This window comes from Mesoplodon bidens (assembly GCF_964165515.1).
Source record: "Mesoplodon bidens genome assembly, chromosome: 18".
Lineage (NCBI taxonomy): Eukaryota > Metazoa > Chordata > Mammalia > Artiodactyla > Ziphiidae > Mesoplodon > Mesoplodon bidens.
Genome location: NC_138175.1, coordinates 53789315 through 53808770, shown reverse-complemented (window position 1 = coordinate 53808770; position 19456 = coordinate 53789315). Strand labels below are relative to the sequence as shown.

Sequence of the window (19456 nt, the reverse complement as noted above, 5' to 3'; positions counted from 1 at the left end):
CTTGTTGAATAACTGACCAAATGAATGAATGGAGTATTAGATACACCAAAATGTCCACTTACAGGCAGATGGGTAAATCCTGGCATAGCTTGATCATGGACCACTCTGCAAGTACGTAATAAACATGAGGTAAGTCAACCAATCCGGAAATGAAAACGCTGCCAGACACGTTTCATTTTTTAATCTTTAAATTTGCGATGACTTCTGAATAGGGATTTCATGCACATGGTACAAAATTCTAAAAGTACAAAGTAAATTGTGAAAGATGAATCTTTCCCTCACTGTTCTCCCTGGATACGCGCACCCAGTTTCCCTCTGCAGAAGCAATTGCTGTCACCCTGTTATCATCTGCCAATGTGTCTTCCAAACTATTCTACCCTCTGTTGAATTTGTATGTGGACAAAACAAAGTGCCGAACAAGAGGCACAGCATGACCCATTTATTCAAATGTTTATGGACAATCTATAGGACGACTGCATTTTTTTACATATATATTTCTTTTTCATATTCTTTTCCATTATGGTTTATCACAGGATATTGAATACAGTTCCCTGTGCTATACAGTAGGTCCTTGTTGTTTAATGCATTTTTTTTTTTTTTTTTTTCTTTTTGCGGTATGCGGGCCTCTCACTGTTGTGGCCTCTCCCGTTGCGGAGCACAGGCTCCGGATGCGCAGGCCCAGCGGCCATGGCTCGCGGGCCCAGCCGCTCCGCGGCATGTGGGATCTTCCGGGATAGGGGCACGAACCCGTGTCCCCTGCATCGGCAGGCGGACTCCCAACCACTGCGCCACCAGGGAAGCCCTGTTTAATGCATTTTTTTAAAGCTTATTACATGATATAGTTGTGGCTTATCTTTTTAGGTATTACAGACTACATTGTCCAATAACAGCCATTAGTTACATGTGGTTATTTAAATTGAATAACATTTAAAATTCAATTTTTCACTCATTCTATTCATATTGCAAATGCTCAGTAATCACATGTGGCTAGTGGCTTGCATATTGAACAGTGAAGATTTAGAATATTTTTTATCAACATAAAAAATGCTCTTATAGACAGCGAAGGCTGGTTGCATATATATGTATATATAATATATATGATGTCTTTTAAGTTGTAATAACTTCAGAAATATAAATGCTACAAACTTACAAAAAATCATTTGAAGTTTAATTATTTAAATTTCTTTTACACTTAATAGCTTTGTGAATTTTGAACGATACATTTTTAAAAATTTATTTTATGGAAGTATAGTTGATATACAATGTTGTTAATTTCTGCTGTACAGCAAAGTGATTCAGTTATACATATATATACATTTTCATATTCTTTTCCATTATGGTTTATCACAGGATATTGAATATAGTTTCCTGTGCTACACAGTAGGACCTTGTTTTCCCAACCTATATATAATAGTTGGCATCTGCTAATCCCAAACTCCCAATCTATCCCTCCCCCCAGCCCCGCATAGCAACCACGTTTGTTCTCTATGTCTGTGAGTCTGTTTCTGTTTCATAAGTTCATCTGTGTCATATTTTAGATTCCACATATAGGTGATGAATGATACATTTTTAATTATCATTGTTTCAGTCCCTCTGGGGTAGCATTGAGGGACTTTTCATTTTAGAACCTGCTATGTCTTCCCCCCAGTGACCTTGTAGTAGCTTTACAATTTATTTTTTGAAGAAAAAGTAAGTTCTGGAGTTTTTGAATGACCTAGAAAGGATCTATGATCTTTAGTTAAAAAAAAAAAAAGCAGGACCCGGAGTTGCTGTCTACAATGTGTGCTAAACTATGTACAAAAGTTACATATAAAAGTCTGCATAAAAGTTTCTAACTTAGAAAAAAGCCTGGAAGGAAATGCATTGATATTGCCCTGGTGGTTTACATCTCCAGGTGGTGAGATTAGGTATGATTTACTGTCTGGTGTCTTAAATGCTCAATATTTTGCAAATTGCTCAGAGCAGCTGGTGAGATTTTGATAAGGGAAAAGTAAAGAAAAGAAATACTGCTTCACTCTGAAGGGGTGAGGGCAAATCGGAGATGTTTAGGTCCTTAGTTTCTAGACATTTTTGATCACAACCCACAGTAGGAAATGCATTTTGCATTGTGACCAAACACACACACACCTCTCTCTCACCCTCCTCTGCCTTCCTCTCTGCCTCTTTTCTAATTTTTAAGTCTTTTAACTCTCTCCTTTCCTTTCTGTAGTACACTGATCTTTTTCCTTTTCATCTCTATTCAATTTCATTATCATCCCTATTATTTAAATTATTTATTTATTTATTTGGCTCCACCAGGTCTTAGTTGTGACATGCAGGATCTTTCTTTTTTTAGTTGCGGCATGCGCAATCTAGTTCCCCCTGCATTGGGAGCGTGGAGTCTTAACCGCTGGACCACCAGGGAAGCCCCTCAATTTCATTATTATTTTAAGGCTGCTTACAACCCGCCACATCGATTTTTTTGAACTGCAGTGTGAACAGCTTTGGTGCCCGGTAATAAACTTCAGCCAACTCTAGTTACCACTTGAGGGCGTATTTCCCTGTGTCTGCCAGATTTCAGACATTTACTAGCATTTCACAACAGAAACCCAAAAGCTAGGAGACCTGGAGACCCTCGCCCTCCCCAGTGAGCACAGAAATGTCTGTTAAAACAAGACGTTACCCCTACACCCCACCCACAGACCAGGGTCTCCAGGGTTGCTATAGCCCAGAAGAGGCTGACCTGGGACTGGCGCGTCACGTTCTGTTGGAGGGTGCTTTGGTTGTGGGCAGTTGGGCAAGATGGAACTGGAGCTTTGCAAACGTTCATTCTGTTAGCCCAGAGGTTCTGATTCCCTGTACTTGTCCCACAGGAATGATTAAGGTTATGCCTGGAGATTTCATTTGCATTCTGAGGAATGATGAGCATCTTCTCATGTATTTATTGGCATTTGTGTATCTTCTTTGGTGAAACGTGTTGTCAAGTTTTGGCCTAAGTTTTATTTGGTTATCTCTGTTACTGAGTTTTAAAGAGTTTTTCTATATATTTGGCATTCAAGTCCTGCAAGAGATGATATGCAAATAACTTCTCCCAGACTGACCCGTCTTCATCTTTTTAATGGTGGGCGTCTTTAGAAGTGGCAAGTTTTACATTTTTAAGCCAAATATAAGGGATTGTGGTTTCCCGGGAATTATATTGTGCTGCTTTTACATGCAGTCCTGTTAAACTTAAGACAAACTCTGTGGTTTTCAGTTGCTTCTGTAGGCAGCTCTGCTGGTGAGCGGGAGCCCCAGGAGGGGTAGGGAACCACCCACTTGCAAAATGATTCTTAGAGAAAATTTAAGCCACTGTGGTGTCTTAGACATTTTGGAGATTAAGCAAGAGAGAATGGCACAGTGCACCAAGTTATGATCTGCCCTGTGAACCAACTAGCCAGTACTGCCCACCAGTCCCAAGGGCAGCATGAATCTAGCTTTCTTCCCAGCACAGATCCCTCTGGGTGTCATCCTGGCTGACACCGCTGACTACACACAACCCTCCTCAGGAAGATGGGGATGCGGGCCCACCTGGGTCAAGTGTTGAGAGGTGACCAGGGGTGACTGTCCAGGGCTGGGTACCCTAATGTTTACCCTTTCAGTGACTTACGCTGGCAGATCTAACAAGCCTAGTTTTAATCTTACAAAGAACCAAGAGCTTCCAAATCCCACTTTCTCTAATGCCTAACCATTTACAAAATGTTCTCTCGTCCATTTCTTCACATTAAGCGTGGTCTGGTGTGGCAGACTGGGAGAGACCACATGCCCCATAGTGAGGAACCGTTTTAGAGAATGGTGGCAATTCCATACTTTGCAGCTGAATTAGGGAAGACAACTTTATGCAAACTGGGCAACACCAGGCTCTACAGGTCGTAAATACCAATCCCATAGGCATCTCAAATTCCTTGGCATGTCAATCTCTACAAAGGTCAACTCCTCCACAAAAGGCAGTTTCTAATCCATCATCTGCAGAAAGAGCACAGCCAGTTTTATTCTACAAAGCCTCCCAGCAGCCGAGGGCCTTGCTCCCCTGGGCCTGCCTCTATGGCAGACACACACTGCAAAGACGCCAAATTTCTTTAAAAATAATTTATTAGTTTTGGAGCACAAAATACAGGGAAGACACAAGGGCAATGCCTGTGACGCCTTGGGCCATACTTCCCTTCCATGAAGGCCTTTTAGAACCCCAACTCGTGCTGCCCACACATTCTCTCACATCTTAACAGCTGCAGAGTATAGTACCTGACCATGCGGGAAGCTTAGACTCCCTGTAAGCGTCGTGAATGACCCTTCCAATTAGGTCTTCCAGCTCACTTTTGCCAGTATGGCAACAGCACTAGTTGTTCGAACTGTTCATGTCCTAAAACTCTCATGAATGAATACGTCACAGGCAAATTCTGCCTGCACAGCCCTTACGACTGTCTATGCTTTTAAAAAGGCCTTTCTCAAACAGCAGTGGCTAAGGCGCCTTCGCTATACCCAGTCTTCTAAGCCCCAGGCTGCCTGTGGAACCTGGATGGCACCCCTGGGGGTCCCCCACATCCTAGGGTGGCGATGGAGGAAGGGCAGGCCAGGCCAAGCATGAAGAAGAAACAGTCAATTTTATTGGGCTCAGACTAAGAATCCATGGGTCTTGAGGACCTCTGTGAATCGGTCGATTTTCTTCTCTATGTTCTTTTCGGCCTGCTTCCGTAGCCTCTGTGGGGTCAAGGTGACAGGTGGTGGTTAGTGGCTGCTCCCTAGGACTGCCCTTATCCCAGGGGGCCACCCACACCGGGCCTTAGGCAGAGCCTTCCAAGGGCATAACAAAGACCCAAGTCAAGAGTAATCAGCTCCCAGACCCTGCCCCAGAAAATGTGGTGCCCCTCCAGCCACAGCCCCGCCCTCACCATGAGCTGCTTCTTTTTCCGGTAGTGGATCTTGGCCTTCTCCTTTCTCTTCTCCTCCAGTGTAGCCGTTACTGCCTGGTACTTCCAGCCAACCTCATGAGCCAGGCGCCCTAGGTAGGCAAACTGGGGGGAAGAGGGAGAAACGAAGCTGTAAGAAAACGAGGCCAGGGTGACGAGGGGAAGGGCGCTGACATCCTGTCCTAGAGGATCCCAGGCTGGCCATACAACTTTTCAGCAAGCCTACACTCAAAGAGACACAGCTACCCCTGGCACGCTCTCTGCTCCTCCTGGCATCAGCTGAGCCATTGGCATTATCGGCACTGCCCACAGTGGCATCCGCAGACCATCGTGAGAAAAAGCCATCATCTGCCAGTCTTAGGGCCCTAGGTGCACCCCCCAGGAAGCCTGGGACCCCAAAACTCACCTTCCGTGTAGGCTTCAGACGCACAACCTTGAGGGCGGCAGGAACCACCATCCGCTTTTTCTGTTAGAGAAGGAGAGGGACTTAGAGACCTGGAGTGAGGGACAGACAGGGAAGAAGGCTGGCTGGGGCAGGCGTCTCAGCCAGTGCTGTTTTCACGAGGATCAAACAATGTAGGTAACTTCAGAACATCACGGACGCCAGACACAAGGATGCCGCTGAGGGAGGTGGGTCGTGCTCACCTTGTCGTAGGGTGGCGGGATCCCATCAAACACCTTGAGGCGGTCCAGAGCGGCCTGGCCTCGCTTGGTCTTGTGGGGCAGCATGCCTGTGGGCAGAGGACAACAGGCCTGCTGAGCGGGGCGTGCGAGGACCCCACTGTCCCACCCGGCCGGGCCGGCAGGCAGGCGGCCTCAGATGGTAGTGCATGTGGAGTCATCTCATGGCTGGGAAACTCGAACACGAGTGGGAAAAGTCTTCATCACCGGCCACCCGCGCCATCAGCCCCTGCGGTCCTCAGGCCCAGCTCACCTCGCACTGTCCGCCAGAAGATGCGGCTGGGGGCTCGGAAGTGGTAGGGGCCACGGGAGGGGTTGGTGTTCATCCGCTTGCGGAGGAATGCCAGGTACTTCACTGGGAAGAGGGGGAGAGTGTGTGAGGCCTCAAGAGTCCGCAGGCAGATGGTAACTCCTTCCAAGGCAGCACACAACCTTACTTCCGGGGGCGTGTTCGGGAACTCAGACTAGGACCTCCCCCCCCACCCCGCCGTGGGACTGCTTACGAGCCCATGAAGCGTGAGCCCCACAGAGGTCCACCCTCTCCAGCCCTCCTCCCAGGCCCTCACTCACACTTGTTTCTATAGAAATTGCCAGAAATGTTGATGCCCTCACAGCGCACAACCACCACCTTTCGACCTAGAGGGAATGGAAAATGAGACAATCAAGGTCAAAGGTTAGGAAACAGGCCCAATTACTGCTAAGGACCCAGAAAGGAGGCTCCTTCCTTCCAGTCTCAAACTGGCCACAACGCACAAGGCAGGAACGGAGTCTCCTGCCCCGTGTCACAGAGCAGCAATCGGCGGAGCTGGACTCATGCTTAAGTTCAATTTGTTAGTCTGACAGAGCCCAGAGCCCCCAGCCTAGGAGGGGAGGAAGCTGGCAGGTCTCAGAGCGGTGCATGGGGTTGATCTCATGGTCGTTAGACTCAAACGAAAGATGGTGATTTTTGCTCATCACTGACCTTGAGGCTCATGTCTGGGGGAGCTATGGGCAGGGGGCAGACTTACCCAGAAGCACCTGCTTAGCCACAATGGCCGCCAGGCGGCCCAGGAGATGGCCTCGGCCATCGAGAACCAGGACCTGTTGGAGATAGGTTGAGAGGGCTCAGAGGACCCACAGCTTTGACTCCCCACCTCAAACAATCATTCCTCCCTACTTGTTCATTTCATCTACCTCCCAGGGTGCCTGCTCATCAAGTAGGAGACCCAGGAACTAGGAACTAAGCCTCACTTTACAGAGAAGGCCAAGAGAGCAAATGACTGACTCAGGATTTCAGTGAGGGGGATAAGATACCAAAGGACTCCCCTCACATCTCAGCCGCTTGAAGAGCAAGAATCTTTATGCCCAGATTATGCTCGACAGTCAGCGAATGAGCTACAATCTGAATCCAGACTGGCAATACTGATCCTCCAGGCAGAAGAACCTGTGATCTGGATACAAGCCGTAGAATCTCGATAGAATCTGATTCTGTCCTGGTCTCAAAGATACTTTTCTAGCGTGAAGGTTCAGAGCGGATGAAGCCAGGAAGGGTAGTCAAAAGCCCTGGCTGGCTCTGGTATTGACTAGATTTGCATCCTCCCGAACTGCTCAAACGCCAATTCTCAACTTCTTGTCAAGAGTAAAAGTCCCAACTCTTTACCAAGGGCTTCCTACACGTTATGATTGTTGGAAGCCAGTGTAAAAGGCTACAGAATCTAAAACCAGACTTCCTGACAATGTGACTTTGGTCAAAACCCCCCAAATCTCCAATATCTGCCTCAGGAACACTATGATAAATGAACTGAATTACACAAAATACAAGGCAAACTATACCAGGCGCCGTAAATACAGGGACACAGGTTCGGAGAACTCTACCACTTGCCTGGTCCCAAACGTGGTTTTCCTTCCGGAACCACAGACCCATCACAGGTACACCCCTTCCAGAGCCATCCCCTCCTTTAATATCTAATAGGTTACACAAGAAGCCTGGGCAAAGTCAGAGTTAAGTTTCTGCTGCCGTCCTTGAGGGCCTCCAGGTCGTTAAGGACAAAGGATACCCCAGTGCTGTGAACATTTCATTACAATCCTGTTTCCAGCACCAGCAGACCTTTGAAGAGTTCCTCGACACCCAAGAGAAAGGAAAAGAGCAACTCGTGCCTGCATGCCCTGTAGGCAGGAGCTCTCTCGACCCACTGCAAAGATTTCGCGCTAAAATACCCACAGCTGCAGGAGAACCCTGATGCGCACTCCCACGAGGCCGAAACCACCGGCGCCTTGGGCAGGGCGGAAGTACCCTCCATTTTGGCCAATCCTCGGCTTCTCTTCGTCCCCTGGCCGCACAGCTGCCTTCCGCGTGCTTCCCCACCGCTGCGGACACACGGGCCCAATTCGGCCAAGACCCGGCCAAGATTAAGGTAAATCAGGCCTAGTTTTAAAATAACTTTTCTTGTGCTGGAAGCCCCGATCACTGCCCCCTGGGGGAAAAATGATGCCGCATTCTAGCCAGCCCAGAGCGTAAAAACCGCTTTATATTCCCGTTTTGGGTTCCTCTTACCCCGAAAGCTTTCTGTTTTGCTGTTATCGATCTTAAGTTCCACAGTACACTTACGAGAGGAAAGAGGTCCAACCCCGGTCCGGTCTCGACCCCACCCGGCCCCACACCGCCCCGGCCCGCGCAGAGCCTGTACCTGCCCCTCCGCCATCTTCGGCAGCTGCCTGGGAAAGAAGGAACTTCACCCGCAGGGTTTCTTATCCCTTGAAACAGGGGCGGAGGAAGTGACGCAACACGGCCGCTTTCCATCTTTTCACTGACCAAGAGTGCCGTGCGCGTGCGCAGAAAGGCCCACTGGAAGGCGGGTCGTCTTTCGACTGTCCAATCAGTATCTTATCTATCGAACCTAGGCGGCCATGGCTGTGCCGGGCGAGATCACGTGGGGTAGGAGGGGACTCTTCGGGGGCGGGGCTGCTCAGGCTCTGTTGCCGTATTTAGGAGGGGCTGGTAATCCTCGCGCGAGTTGTCCGCTGTGTTTGCGGTGGGGCGGGGGCGAGAAGGGTGGAGGAAAAGCGCTCTTACCCACTAAAGCGATAATACGTGTAGGCCCACAGTGGGCAACGAGGCTTGCCCTTTAGCGCTCAGTCTAGGCTTAGAGATCTGGATTCCGGTGCCTGTCCGGCTTCCTTGTGATCAGGCTAAATCCCTGGCCGTGTATGGGCCTGTGTCCTCACCTGTCAAAAAGGTGGAGATAGTCTTCCCCATGAGATCTAACGTATGAAGGAATGACTTCTAGTTGCCTGAGAGCTCCCCAAAGGAGCTTCTCACTTTCTGGACTTTATGGACAAAGCCTTTGCTTTGGCGGTGCCCCTTGACTGGGATGCCCTCCCCTCCACCCCCACCTTCTAAAATCTGGCTTGAGTCCTTCTCTCTAGAGAGCTTCCCTGTTATCTCAGGCTGGCTCAGGTACATCCTCGGGGCTCCCACAGTGCCTATGCTACCTCCATTAGAGCGTGTGTCATCCTGTACTGGGGCTCTCTGGGGGCCCTGTCTTCTCCCCCATGGACCAGGAACCCTGAGAGGGTGGGGCTGGTTCTCATTCACGTCTGGGTCCCAGCCCTGCCCTGCACTGGCCCTGGGGCCCAGGAGGCCTCAGAAAATAGGTATTGAATGAAACACTGCATTAACTGAAAAACCAAGACCCAAACCCAAACTGCCCCATCCACTCACCCTGTCCCATCCACAGACAGGCCTGGCCAGAGCTGGTAGAAAAGGATGATTTATATACAATTTCCTGGGGACAAGGGCTTTGTACAGAGGGGGGAGGGTGAGGCCGGGGCCGCTGCTGGGTGCTGGCGTTGCCTCCATCCTGGGGAGACAGTGACAGGAGCAATGTGGCCAAGGAAAGGACCAGTTTCTAGCTGACTTCCTCCAAGTTCCGACTCTGTGTCCTCGGGCAGGTGACTCCTCTCTCTGGGCCTCAGTGTCCTCCTCTGTAAAATGGGATGATAGATGACTCAGTGGGCTGTTTGAGGCTCCGTGGACAGAGGAGAGGAAAGCACCAAGCTCAGGGCTTGGCACAGTCTCAATGCCAAAAACAACTCCATTCACCCTGAATGCTCACTATGTGTTTGGGCATCACCGGCCAAGAGAACTAACTCTCTGCAACCATGAGAGATCTGCGCTCTCCAGGACAGCTGTGATACCAGCCACGTGTGAATACTGGGGATTCTAAATGTGGCCAGCAAAACTGAGACACTGAGTTTTTCATTTTACCTAATTTAAACTTAAAGTAATAGTGTGGTTATTGGGAGAGTGGGAAAACAGTGTGTGAACAGGGACAAGGGTAGGAGGAAAACTTCTCAATTGAAAATTGTATCTCGGGGACTTCCCTGGTGGTCCAGTGATTAAGACTTCGCCTTCCAATGCAGGGCGTGCGGGTTCAATCCCTGGTCCTTGGTCCCTGGTCGGGGAGCTAAGATCCCACATGCCTTGCGGCCAAAAAACCAAAACATAAAACAGAAGCAATATTGTAACAAATTCAATAAAGACTTTAAAAAAAAAAAAGATAGAAAATGTGTTTTAAAAAAAAAAGTTGTATCTCAGCCTTCCCAGGCGGTCCAGTGGTTAAGACTCTGCGCTTCCACTGCAGGGGGCACAGGTTCAATCCCTGGTCAGGGAAGCTCCCGCGTGCAGCGAGGCGTGGCCAAAAAAATTGTATCTCAAAAAAAACCCACCAAAATCTCAAAAAAAATTGTAATAAAAAGTACTGCCCGGGACTTCCCCGCTGGCGCAGTGGTTAGGAGTCCACCTGCCACTGCAGGGGACAAGGGTTCGAGCCCTGGTCTGGGAGGATCCCATATGCTGCAGAGCTATTAAGCTCATGCACTACAAGTACTGAGCCTGCACTCTAGAGCCTGTGCTCTGCAATGAGAAGCCCTAGCACCACAACAAGGAGTAGCCCCCGCTCACCACAACTAGAGAAAGCCCGTGCATAGCAACGAAGACCAAATGCAGCCAAAAAAAAAAAAAGTACTCCCCAAAACAAATGCTGACATGAAAGATCATTTAATTTAGAAATTTTTCCGTGAACCAGTTATTGGAAAACTTCTGTAGGTTTCAAAGAACTTGAGTATACGAATCTACTTATGCAACTGTAAATTTAATGGAATCTAAATACTGATCAAATATTTCTGATAAAAATTTCGCATATGCATTGAGATGTGCTGTGAGTGTAGCATACACACTACATTCTGAAGACCTGGTATGAAAAAAAGAATGTAAAAATATCTCATTGATAATTTTTTAAAGTATTGATTACATGTTGAGACATTTTGGATACACAGGATGAAATAAAATATATTCTTTTTTTTTGACCATGCCACTGGGCTTACGGGATATTAGTTCCCCAACCAAGAATCAAACCCGTGCCCCCTGCAGTGGAAGCAGAGTTCTAACCACTGGACCACCAGGGGATTCCCTAAAATACATTCTTTGTACTAACCTGCTTATTTTTACTTTAAAAAAAGATTCAGCTACTAGAAAATTTAAAATCACATGTGTGGCTTATATTCTATTTCCTTGGACAGCATTGCTCAAAGGGTTTTTTGTGGTCCCTTCCCTTAGCCTCTCAACAACTCTATGGTAGAAGGATTATTATTAGAGTCTTTTGTACAGATAAGGAAACTGAGGCAAAAGAGTGAAAGGCACAGAAGCCGGAATCAGAAGGCCCAGAGTCAAATCTTGGCTCTGTCACTCACGAGCTGTGTGACTTTTGGCAAATGATTTACCTCTCTGGGCCTTGGTTTCCGCCTCTGTGAAATGGGGATAATAATGGCACCAGCTTCTCAATTAAGTGAGTTAATTTGTAGAAAGCTCCAGCACAAGACCTGAGACACTGAGGCACTCTACGTGTGAGCCACTGATGCCAGATGTCTTTTGTTCGATCCCTCTGAGCACGTGGGGAAGCTGGGTCCTCCACTCCCTCCTCCCTTGGGGCACCACCCACCTTCTGCCCCCAGACTGGTTCCCAGGTTTGCCTCTGGGGCTTCCTCTTCCTGCTGCCTTAGGTGAGAAGTCCCAGCTCCCTTACCTTGCCTTTGAGGCCTAGATGTTGCTGTGCCATTTTCAACCCCCCACCCACCCACCCCAGGCTGGGCGAAGTTGCTAGAACACCCTGACCTTTTTCACACCAGGAGGGCTTTGCAGAGGCGGTCCCCTTTGCCTGCTCCAGGAGGCCGCTCTCTCCTGGCTTGCAGACTCCTGTATCCAAATACCTCCCCGGAGGTTGGGGTGGGCGGTGTCCTCATGCCTGCAGGTCCCCACTGAGCTCACTGTCTTTCCCGAATCTCCCTCCTCCCCCCAGGTTCCCCACTGGGCCAGACCCAGCGTCCTCTGCTTGCGCCACCTCCCCTTCCCCCTTCCTCCCACCCCCGACCAAGCCTGTCAGTCTCCAGCCCCATCCTTCCCGATGATCCCTGACCCCTGACTCTGCCCGTCCCCTCCTCTCCGTCCCCGTGGTCCGGCCCTGGCTCAGGCCTTGTCCTCTCTCCCTAAACCCTCGCCCAGCAGCCTCCTCTTTGGCCTCCAGTCTGCTGTCTGTTCCAGTCTGTCCCCCTCCATGGCCCCAGAAGGGTCTTCTTGCATCTGGACTGACCCACCCCTTCCCTACTCAAGGACCCACCACCGCCCCCGCCACACATGCCACCCACGCCAACACCAAGTCCAGGGTCCTCAGCTTGATGAGGAGTTAGTGCTCCAGGCGGGGCACCAATGGCCCCCAAAGGATCAGCTGACTCCGGCCACGCCCTCTGCCCACCCCACTGGCTCACCCGCTCCCCAGGGTAAGGCATCCTCTGTCTCTTCCTTCGCCAGTGCAGGCACCAGGCAGCGGCCAGCAGCAGGAGGGCCACGGGCAGCAGCAGCAAGAGAAGCAGAAGAGGGGCCTGCGGGGCCGGCAGGGATGTGGCCCCCAAGGCCCCGGGACTCCTTGGGGGCAGCAGGGTGGAGGAGTCTGCCAGGAGAGAGGAGGCTGGGTGACTGAGAAGAAGGGCCAGGCCAGGGAAGGAAAAGCAGGCCTGCCTGGTCCTGCTGTGTGACCTCAGGTGGGCTGCTCACTTCTCTGGGCCTCAGCCGCCTCATCCATAAAATGGGGATAATTATTGTATCAACTTCATAAGGTTGTCACAAAGATTAAATGCATGAATATACCAAAAGTGCTTAGAACAGTGTCTAGCACATAGTAAGGTTGAATTTTATTTATTGTTTAAAGCCATTAATAACTTTTTATTTCAAATATATCATTTTACTTTTTTTTTCTTTTTGCCCACATGGCATGTGGGATCTTAGTTCCCCGACCAGGGATCGAACCCAGGCCCCTGCCAGTGGAAGTGTGGAAGTCCTAACCAGTGGACCTCCAGGGAATTCCCTACATTTTATTTTATAAGGGGACAAATGTGTGTCTAGTGCTTATGTATCGATTTGCTTATTTGTCTTCTTCCCCCAGTAGTCTATGAGCTACACAAGGGTGACAGGAGCCTTACTGCCAGAACCTACTACTTAGTGCTTACTAAATAATAGTTTAATTTACATAAAGTAAGTATCTGAGTGGATGAATGGACAGATAATAGAACAATGAAAGATACAACATGTGAAACTATGATATCTCACAAGCCCCACTTGATCTGGCCCCCTTTGTTCCTTCTGTACCCTTACCCCCCACCTTCTCCCCTTTGCTTACTTGGCCTCAGCCACTGGGGCCTCCTCATGATTCCTTAAACAGGTAGGCAGGGCCTTTGCACTGGCTGTTCCCTTTTTCATAACTTTCAGTGACTTTCCAGCTAACCACCTCAGCCCATGATTCCATCACCCTGTTTTAATTTGCCTGCATGGGGCTCGTTGCACTCACTTTCCTGATTAATTATATGTTTACATGTTTATCGTCTGTCTCCTTGATTAGTAGGTCAGCCTCCCATGGACATGGACTTGATCTTGTTCTGTGCTGTGTCTCCAATGCCAGGCGCCAGGAAAATGGTTAATAAAGGTTGGTTGAATGAATTATTAGTGATACATGTAAATACAAATGACAACGTTAAGTATAAATGACTAGGACTTCTCGGGTGGCACAGTGGTTAAGAATCCGCCTGCCAATGCAGGGGACATGGCTTCAATCCCTGGTCCGGGAAGATCCCACATGCCGCGGAGCAACTAAGCCCATGCACCACAACTACTGAGCCCGCTCACCACAGCTACTGAAGCCCACGCGCCTAGAGCCCGTGCTCTGCAACAGGAGAAGCCACCGCAATGAGAAGCCCGCGCATCGCAACAAAGAGTAGCCCCCGCTTGCCGCAACTAGAGAAAGCCCGCGCACAGCAATGAAGACCCAACACAGCCATAAATAAAAATAAAAAAAAAAAAGACTAAATGATTGGAAATGCAAGAAGAAACTGAGAAGAATATAATTAGAGTGGGAGGTTTTCTTATGTCCCCCCACCCCCACCCCCTGCACGGCTTGCGGGATCTGACCAGGGATGGAACCTGTGCCCCCTGCAGTGGAAGCATGGAGTCCTAACCACTGGACCGCCAGGCAAGTCCCTAGAGCGGGAGGTTTTTAACCATCCCTCTCAGAACTTGACAAATTTTGTAGACAAATATAACAAAGACAGAAAGTCTCTGAATAATACCAAGATAAGGTTGATAGAATATATACACACTGATTCAACCCTGATCGTACCAAAAAAAAACACCAAAATCTATTATTTTCCTAAGAACTTGTTCAGTTCCAAAACTGATTATATACTTGGCTGTAACGGAAACCTTAATAAACTGAACAAGTTAAGTTTTACAGGGCGTGGTCTCTCGTCATATTCCAATAAAATTATTTCACTTTGAAACTTACTTTTTTTTTGGCCGCACCACGTGGCTTGCAGGATCTTAGTTCCCTGACCAGGGACTGAACCTGTGCCCTTGGCGGCGAAAGCTCAGAGTCCTAACCACTGGACCACTAGGGAATTCCCCACTTTGAAACTTTAGGGCTGGCCCATCCAATATGGCGGCCACTTGCCTCATGTGGCGATTAAATGCGTGACCTGTGGCCAGTCTGAACTGAGATGTGCTGTCCGTCTAAAATACACACCAATTCTTAAAGACTTAGTAGGGAAAAAAGGATGTGAAATACCTCATTAAGTAATTTTTAAAAATATTGATGATGTGTTGAAAGGATATTATTTTGGGTTAAAATATATTGGGTTAAATAAAAAATATTGAGTTAGTAAAATTTCTGGTTTAGGAACTTCCCTGGCGGTCCAGTGGTTAGGACTCTGAGCTCTCACTGCTGAGGGCCCTGCTTCGATCCCTGATCAGGGAACTAAAATTCTACAAGTTGCGGGGCATGCCCCCCCACAAAATTTGTGATTTAAATATTATTTTAAAAATTATAAAATTATGAGAATTAAATTCAAGGGACTTCCCTGGTGGTCCAGTGGTTAAGGCTCCACTAAATAAATAAATAAATTCAGTAACATCACAGAATTCCCAGGTGGTCCAGTGGTTAGGACTACGTGCTTCCACTGCTGGTGGCACGGGTTTGATCCCTGGTTGGGGAACAAAGATCCCGCAAGCCATGCAGCACAGCCAAAAATAATAATAATAATAATAGTAATAATAAATTCAATATCATTATAGAGAACAGATTACTGGCTGACAAGGGTTAGGATGGGAGTTTTAGGACGAGATCTAGTTGCACAAACTCACATGTGGTTACACAAAGCTACACGTGTGATAAAATTACATAGACACACATACATACACACACACACTCTCTCTTTTAGGGGTTGAATGCGTCCCTCAAAATTCATACGATGAAATCCTAACCCACGGTACCTCGGAATGTGCCCTTATTTGGAGATCAGGTCTGCAAAGAGGGGATCAAGTTAAAATGAGGTTGTTAATGGTGGGCCCTAATACAATATGACGGGTATCCTTATAAGAAGGGGAAATCTAGACACAGAGATATGCACAGGGGGAGAGTGCCATGTGAACATGAAAATGGCCATCTATAAGCCAAGGACAGAGACCTGAAACAGATCCTTCCCTCACAGCCCTCAGAAGAAGCTGGTCCTGCTGACACCTCAATTTCCCAACTGTAAGAAGATAAACTGCTGCTGCTTCAATCACCTGGTTGGTGGTACTTTGTTACAGCAGCTGTAACAAACTAATACACATACACATGCATGCATGCATATATAACTGGTAAACTCTGAATAAACTCTGTGGATTGCACCCATGTCAATTTCTTGGTTTTGACATTGTGCTATAATTAATGTTACCAAGCAAAAGGTACCACTGGGGAGCCTGTGTGAAGGGTGTGCAGGACCTCCCTGTACAGTTTCTATGCCCCTTTCCTTTGAATCTGTAATTATCCCAACATAAAAAAGTTAAAAAAAAAATCCACCAATAATATGCTAAAAAATAACAAACATTAAGAATCCTGGGTTTCCCTGGTGGCACAGTGGTTGAGAGTCCGCCTGCCGATGCAGGGGACGCGGGTTCATGCCCTGGTCCGGGAGGATCCCACATGCCATGGAGCGGCTGGGCCCGTGAGCCATGGCCGCTGAGCCTGCGCGTCCGGAGCCTGTGCTCCGCAACGGGAGAGACCACAACAGTGAGAGGCCCACGTACCGCAAAAAAAAAAAAAAAAGAATCCTGAAAAATAAGTGAATTAACCTTTTTTCTTTTTAACTTTTTTAAACATGGCTACAAGAAAATTTACACTTAAACGTGTGACTCTCATTCTATTTCTATGGCATAGAGCTACCTCAGAGAAACAGGCAGGATTGGTTAATCCCTTCTCAGAGATGGGTAAACTGAGGCCCAGAGGGGGATGACAGGCCCAAAGTCACACAGCCCATAGGAACATGGTGGGGTCTGGGGAGCCCTGAGTGGAAGGGGTGAGGGCCTAGTGAAGGTGGGAGAGGAGGGGGTGGGGCGGTGGGCTATGGGGCGCTGGGCACCTTTACCTGGCTGACACTGCAGCTCCAGGCACCTGGAGAAATTCCGGCGGGTGATCCAGGGCTTCAAGGCCACCAGCTGCTGGGAAGTGTCCTGCAGGAGGTGGGAGATGTTGGCCTGGACGAAGCGAAGACAGCTGGGGAGGGGCTGGGGGCAGGGGAGGGAGACGTCACTACGGCATCACCCCCAGTGTCACCTCAGGTCAAGGGCAAGCCCTGGGTCTCACAGAGAGTTTAGAGCCTTGCTCCCCCAGGTTGCTAGGGGGAAGCCTCCTTAGCAATGTCTAGCAATGCGGTCCAGTCAGACCTGGATCAGGAGGGAGTTTAAATCCCCTCCTTCTCCAGGTTTCTAGGGGTGAGAACCCCTTAGCAACATCCTTCAACAGGGCCTGAGAAACAAACTTAGAATTGGTGCATTGGGCTCAGACCCCTGGCCATCCTCCAGTACTTAGAGCATTGTCACTTGCCAGCACTGAGGGCCCCCAGCAGGACTGGGCTTCCAGCTCCACCTCCCTCAGGCTGCTCAGGTCAAAGGAAATCTCCAGTAAGGCCTAGCAGACCTTTGCTTCCAATCCCTAGGAAAGCATCACGCTCCCCTCACTTGTTCCCCAAGTTCCGGGCTGACCTGGAAGGCACATGAGGTGACGAAGTGTATCTCGGTGTTGACAGCCTCCAGCAGTTTCCCCAGCTGGGACCCAGCCACAGTCTTGAGCCGTCCCATCCAGCGCTGGGCCAGGACCAGACGCCAGAAAGCCCCACAGAGCTCGTCCTGGGGAGAGACCACCCAGGCTCTGGGTCCCGTGGGCGGAGGGGGCAGGGGACTTAGACTGGTGGGGCTAGGGGCCGGGACTCCAGGGTCCCAGGGGAGGAGGGGGCCGGGTCAGCACACTAGCCTGGCTCCCTGAGGGGTGGTGAATCTTGAATCTCTCCTTCCCACCTCCATCCCGGGCCCCTCCCATCTGTGACTCACGTCCTGCAGGTTGGAGGCAACAGTGACTGGGTAGTCTTGAAGCAGGTAGTCAGACTGCGGGAGAAAACAGGGTCAGGGGCTGCAGACAGGAGGAAAGAGAGCTATGGGGACCTGGGGGCGGGGGGACAGCGGCCCAGACAGAGGGGGGTGGGACCCAGGGTGGGGAGATGGGGACCCAGAGAGAGGGGTACAGAGACCTGGGGGGGTGGGGACCCAAAGAGAGGGGGACAGGGACCCAGAGAGATGGGGGCGGGGACCCAGGGTGGGGAGATGGGGACCCAGAGAGAGGGGTACAGAGACCTGGGGGGGCGGGGACCCAGAGAGAAGGGGGCGGGGACCTAGGGTGGGGAGATGGGGACCCAGAGAGAGGGGTACAGAGACCCGGAGGGGGCAGGGACCCAGAGAGAGGGGGACAGGGACCCAGAGAGAAGGAAGCAGGGACTTGGGGGAGGGGAGCCGGGGACCCAAAGTGGGGAGACAGGGAGCCCCTAGACAGGGGGAACTCAGACCCAGAGGCAGAACCTGCGCCTCAGATTTGGAGCAGGGACGCTCACCAGCTTGCTGATGGTGCTGGTGAAGGTGGAGGAGATGGGGCTGTGGGGGAAGGAGCAGTCCGGGGCCCCACGGAGGCCGGGGCTGAGCAACAGCAGCAGCAGCAGCAGCAGCAGGGAGGTCTGCGGACGGCGCGGGGTGAGGGCTCCACTGGCTCCGCCCCGCCCCCTCCCTAGTCGAGGCTGCCCCCTCCAGCCCCCTTTTCTCTCTTCCCTCTTTCTCCTTTCCAGCTCTTCCACTTCTCAGCTCCTCCTCCTCTTGGCTCCTGGGTGCCCACCTCTGACCATCTTTCCTGTGTCTCTTTCTGCCTCTGGTCGGGTGCTGACCAGTTTTCACCCTCCTCTGCCCCGTCTGTTTCGCCCCCCACCTCCCCACCTCGACCCATCTCTCTCCACTTCTGCTCACTTCTGCCCAGGATTTTCTCATCTCTGTCCATCCCTCTGCCCCTCCACGCTCACCTCTCGTTTCTCCCTAGATCTGGGTCCCGTCTTTCCCATTTGTACTCACCTCGCTGTTTCTTCCCCCGACCCTTCCCCATCTCTCCCCACCCCCGTCCATCTCCCCGCAGCTCTGTCCATCTCCTCCCAGCTCTGTCCCTCTTCCCCACCACTGTCCACCCCAACTCTGTCCATCTCCCCTCTCAGCTCTGCGCATCTTGACACCGCTCTTCCTTTCCCCCACCTTAACCCCCAGGGATACTCACAGTTGGGCTCCAGGCTGGCGCCAGCACTATCATTTCGGCCCGGGGCCCCTCATGCCTGTGGCCGGATCTTGGAAGGGACAGAAGAGCGAGTCTCGGACCCCCGCACCCCAGCCCCTTCCTTGCCCGCCCCGCCCGCCCCTCCCCCTCCCCGCCCCTCCCTCGGTCCTTTGATGTGGCTAAGTTTCCGCCTCCTACTCTCAAGAGCTTCCTGCGTGAAGCAAGGTTGTGGTGAAAACTCCTCATCTCCCCTTCTAAGAACCCCGACGTCCGGTGTCCGCAACCCTCCCCAGGCCAGGGACCCAGGAACCCGACCCCCACCCCTCTCCGCTCAGCCCCAAGAGGGGGATCCCGGCCCCGCCCTTCGGGGACCAGGAACCCCTTTCTCCTCACGCACCAGGCTTGCCCCAGCTGGGTGTGGAAGGGGCCACGCTGGGTGACAGCCAGAGATCGAAAGTGAAAGGAAATATTGGTGGGAGATAGTGAGCTGGGCGGGGGGGATCGGGCTGGTGCAAGGGGCGCCACCTGGTGGTGACAGTGGCAGCTCACGCCGCAAAGGGCGCCTCAGTGGGACTCCCGCTCAAGCGGGCTGAGGTTGGGTTGTTCCCTGGGTGGGGGTGGGGGGTACACAGTGAATGGGGAGCTGCGGTTCCA

At 50.5% G+C, this 19456-nt stretch overlaps 2 protein-coding genes across 3 annotated transcripts; both read right to left on the bottom strand.

Moving 5' to 3' along the window:
• Window positions 1-4597: 4597 nt before the first annotated feature.
• RPL13A (ribosomal protein L13a) lies at window positions 4598-8350 on the bottom strand. Its single transcript, XM_081217606.1, has 8 exons — window positions 8270-8350; window positions 6611-6683; window positions 6174-6239; window positions 5857-5958; window positions 5568-5653; window positions 5329-5388; window positions 4905-5027; window positions 4598-4713 (listed from the first exon to the last, which is right to left on the bottom strand). Exons 1-8 carry the CDS (start codon window positions 8282-8284, stop codon window positions 4627-4629), a joined length of 612 nt encoding a protein of 203 aa, XP_081073732.1. The 5' UTR covers window positions 8285-8350; the 3' UTR covers window positions 4598-4626.
• A 986-nt stretch (window positions 8351-9336) lies between these two features.
• FLT3LG (fms related receptor tyrosine kinase 3 ligand) lies at window positions 9337-19306 on the bottom strand. Of its 2 annotated transcripts, none has more exons than XM_081217604.1 (8): window positions 19200-19306; window positions 18806-18872; window positions 18105-18224; window positions 17551-17604; window positions 17206-17349; window positions 16590-16728; window positions 12405-12586; window positions 9337-9566 (listed from the first exon to the last, which is right to left on the bottom strand). In XM_081217604.1, exons 2-8 carry the CDS (start codon window positions 18836-18838, stop codon window positions 9354-9356), a joined length of 885 nt encoding a protein of 294 aa, XP_081073730.1. In that variant the 5' UTR covers window positions 18839-18872; window positions 19200-19306; the 3' UTR covers window positions 9337-9353. The 2 variants fall into 2 exon arrangements, with proteins under 2 accessions (XP_081073730.1, XP_081073731.1); XM_081217605.1 differs by having other exon boundaries at window positions 16590-16674.
• Between the last annotated feature and the right edge of the window lie 150 nt (window positions 19307-19456).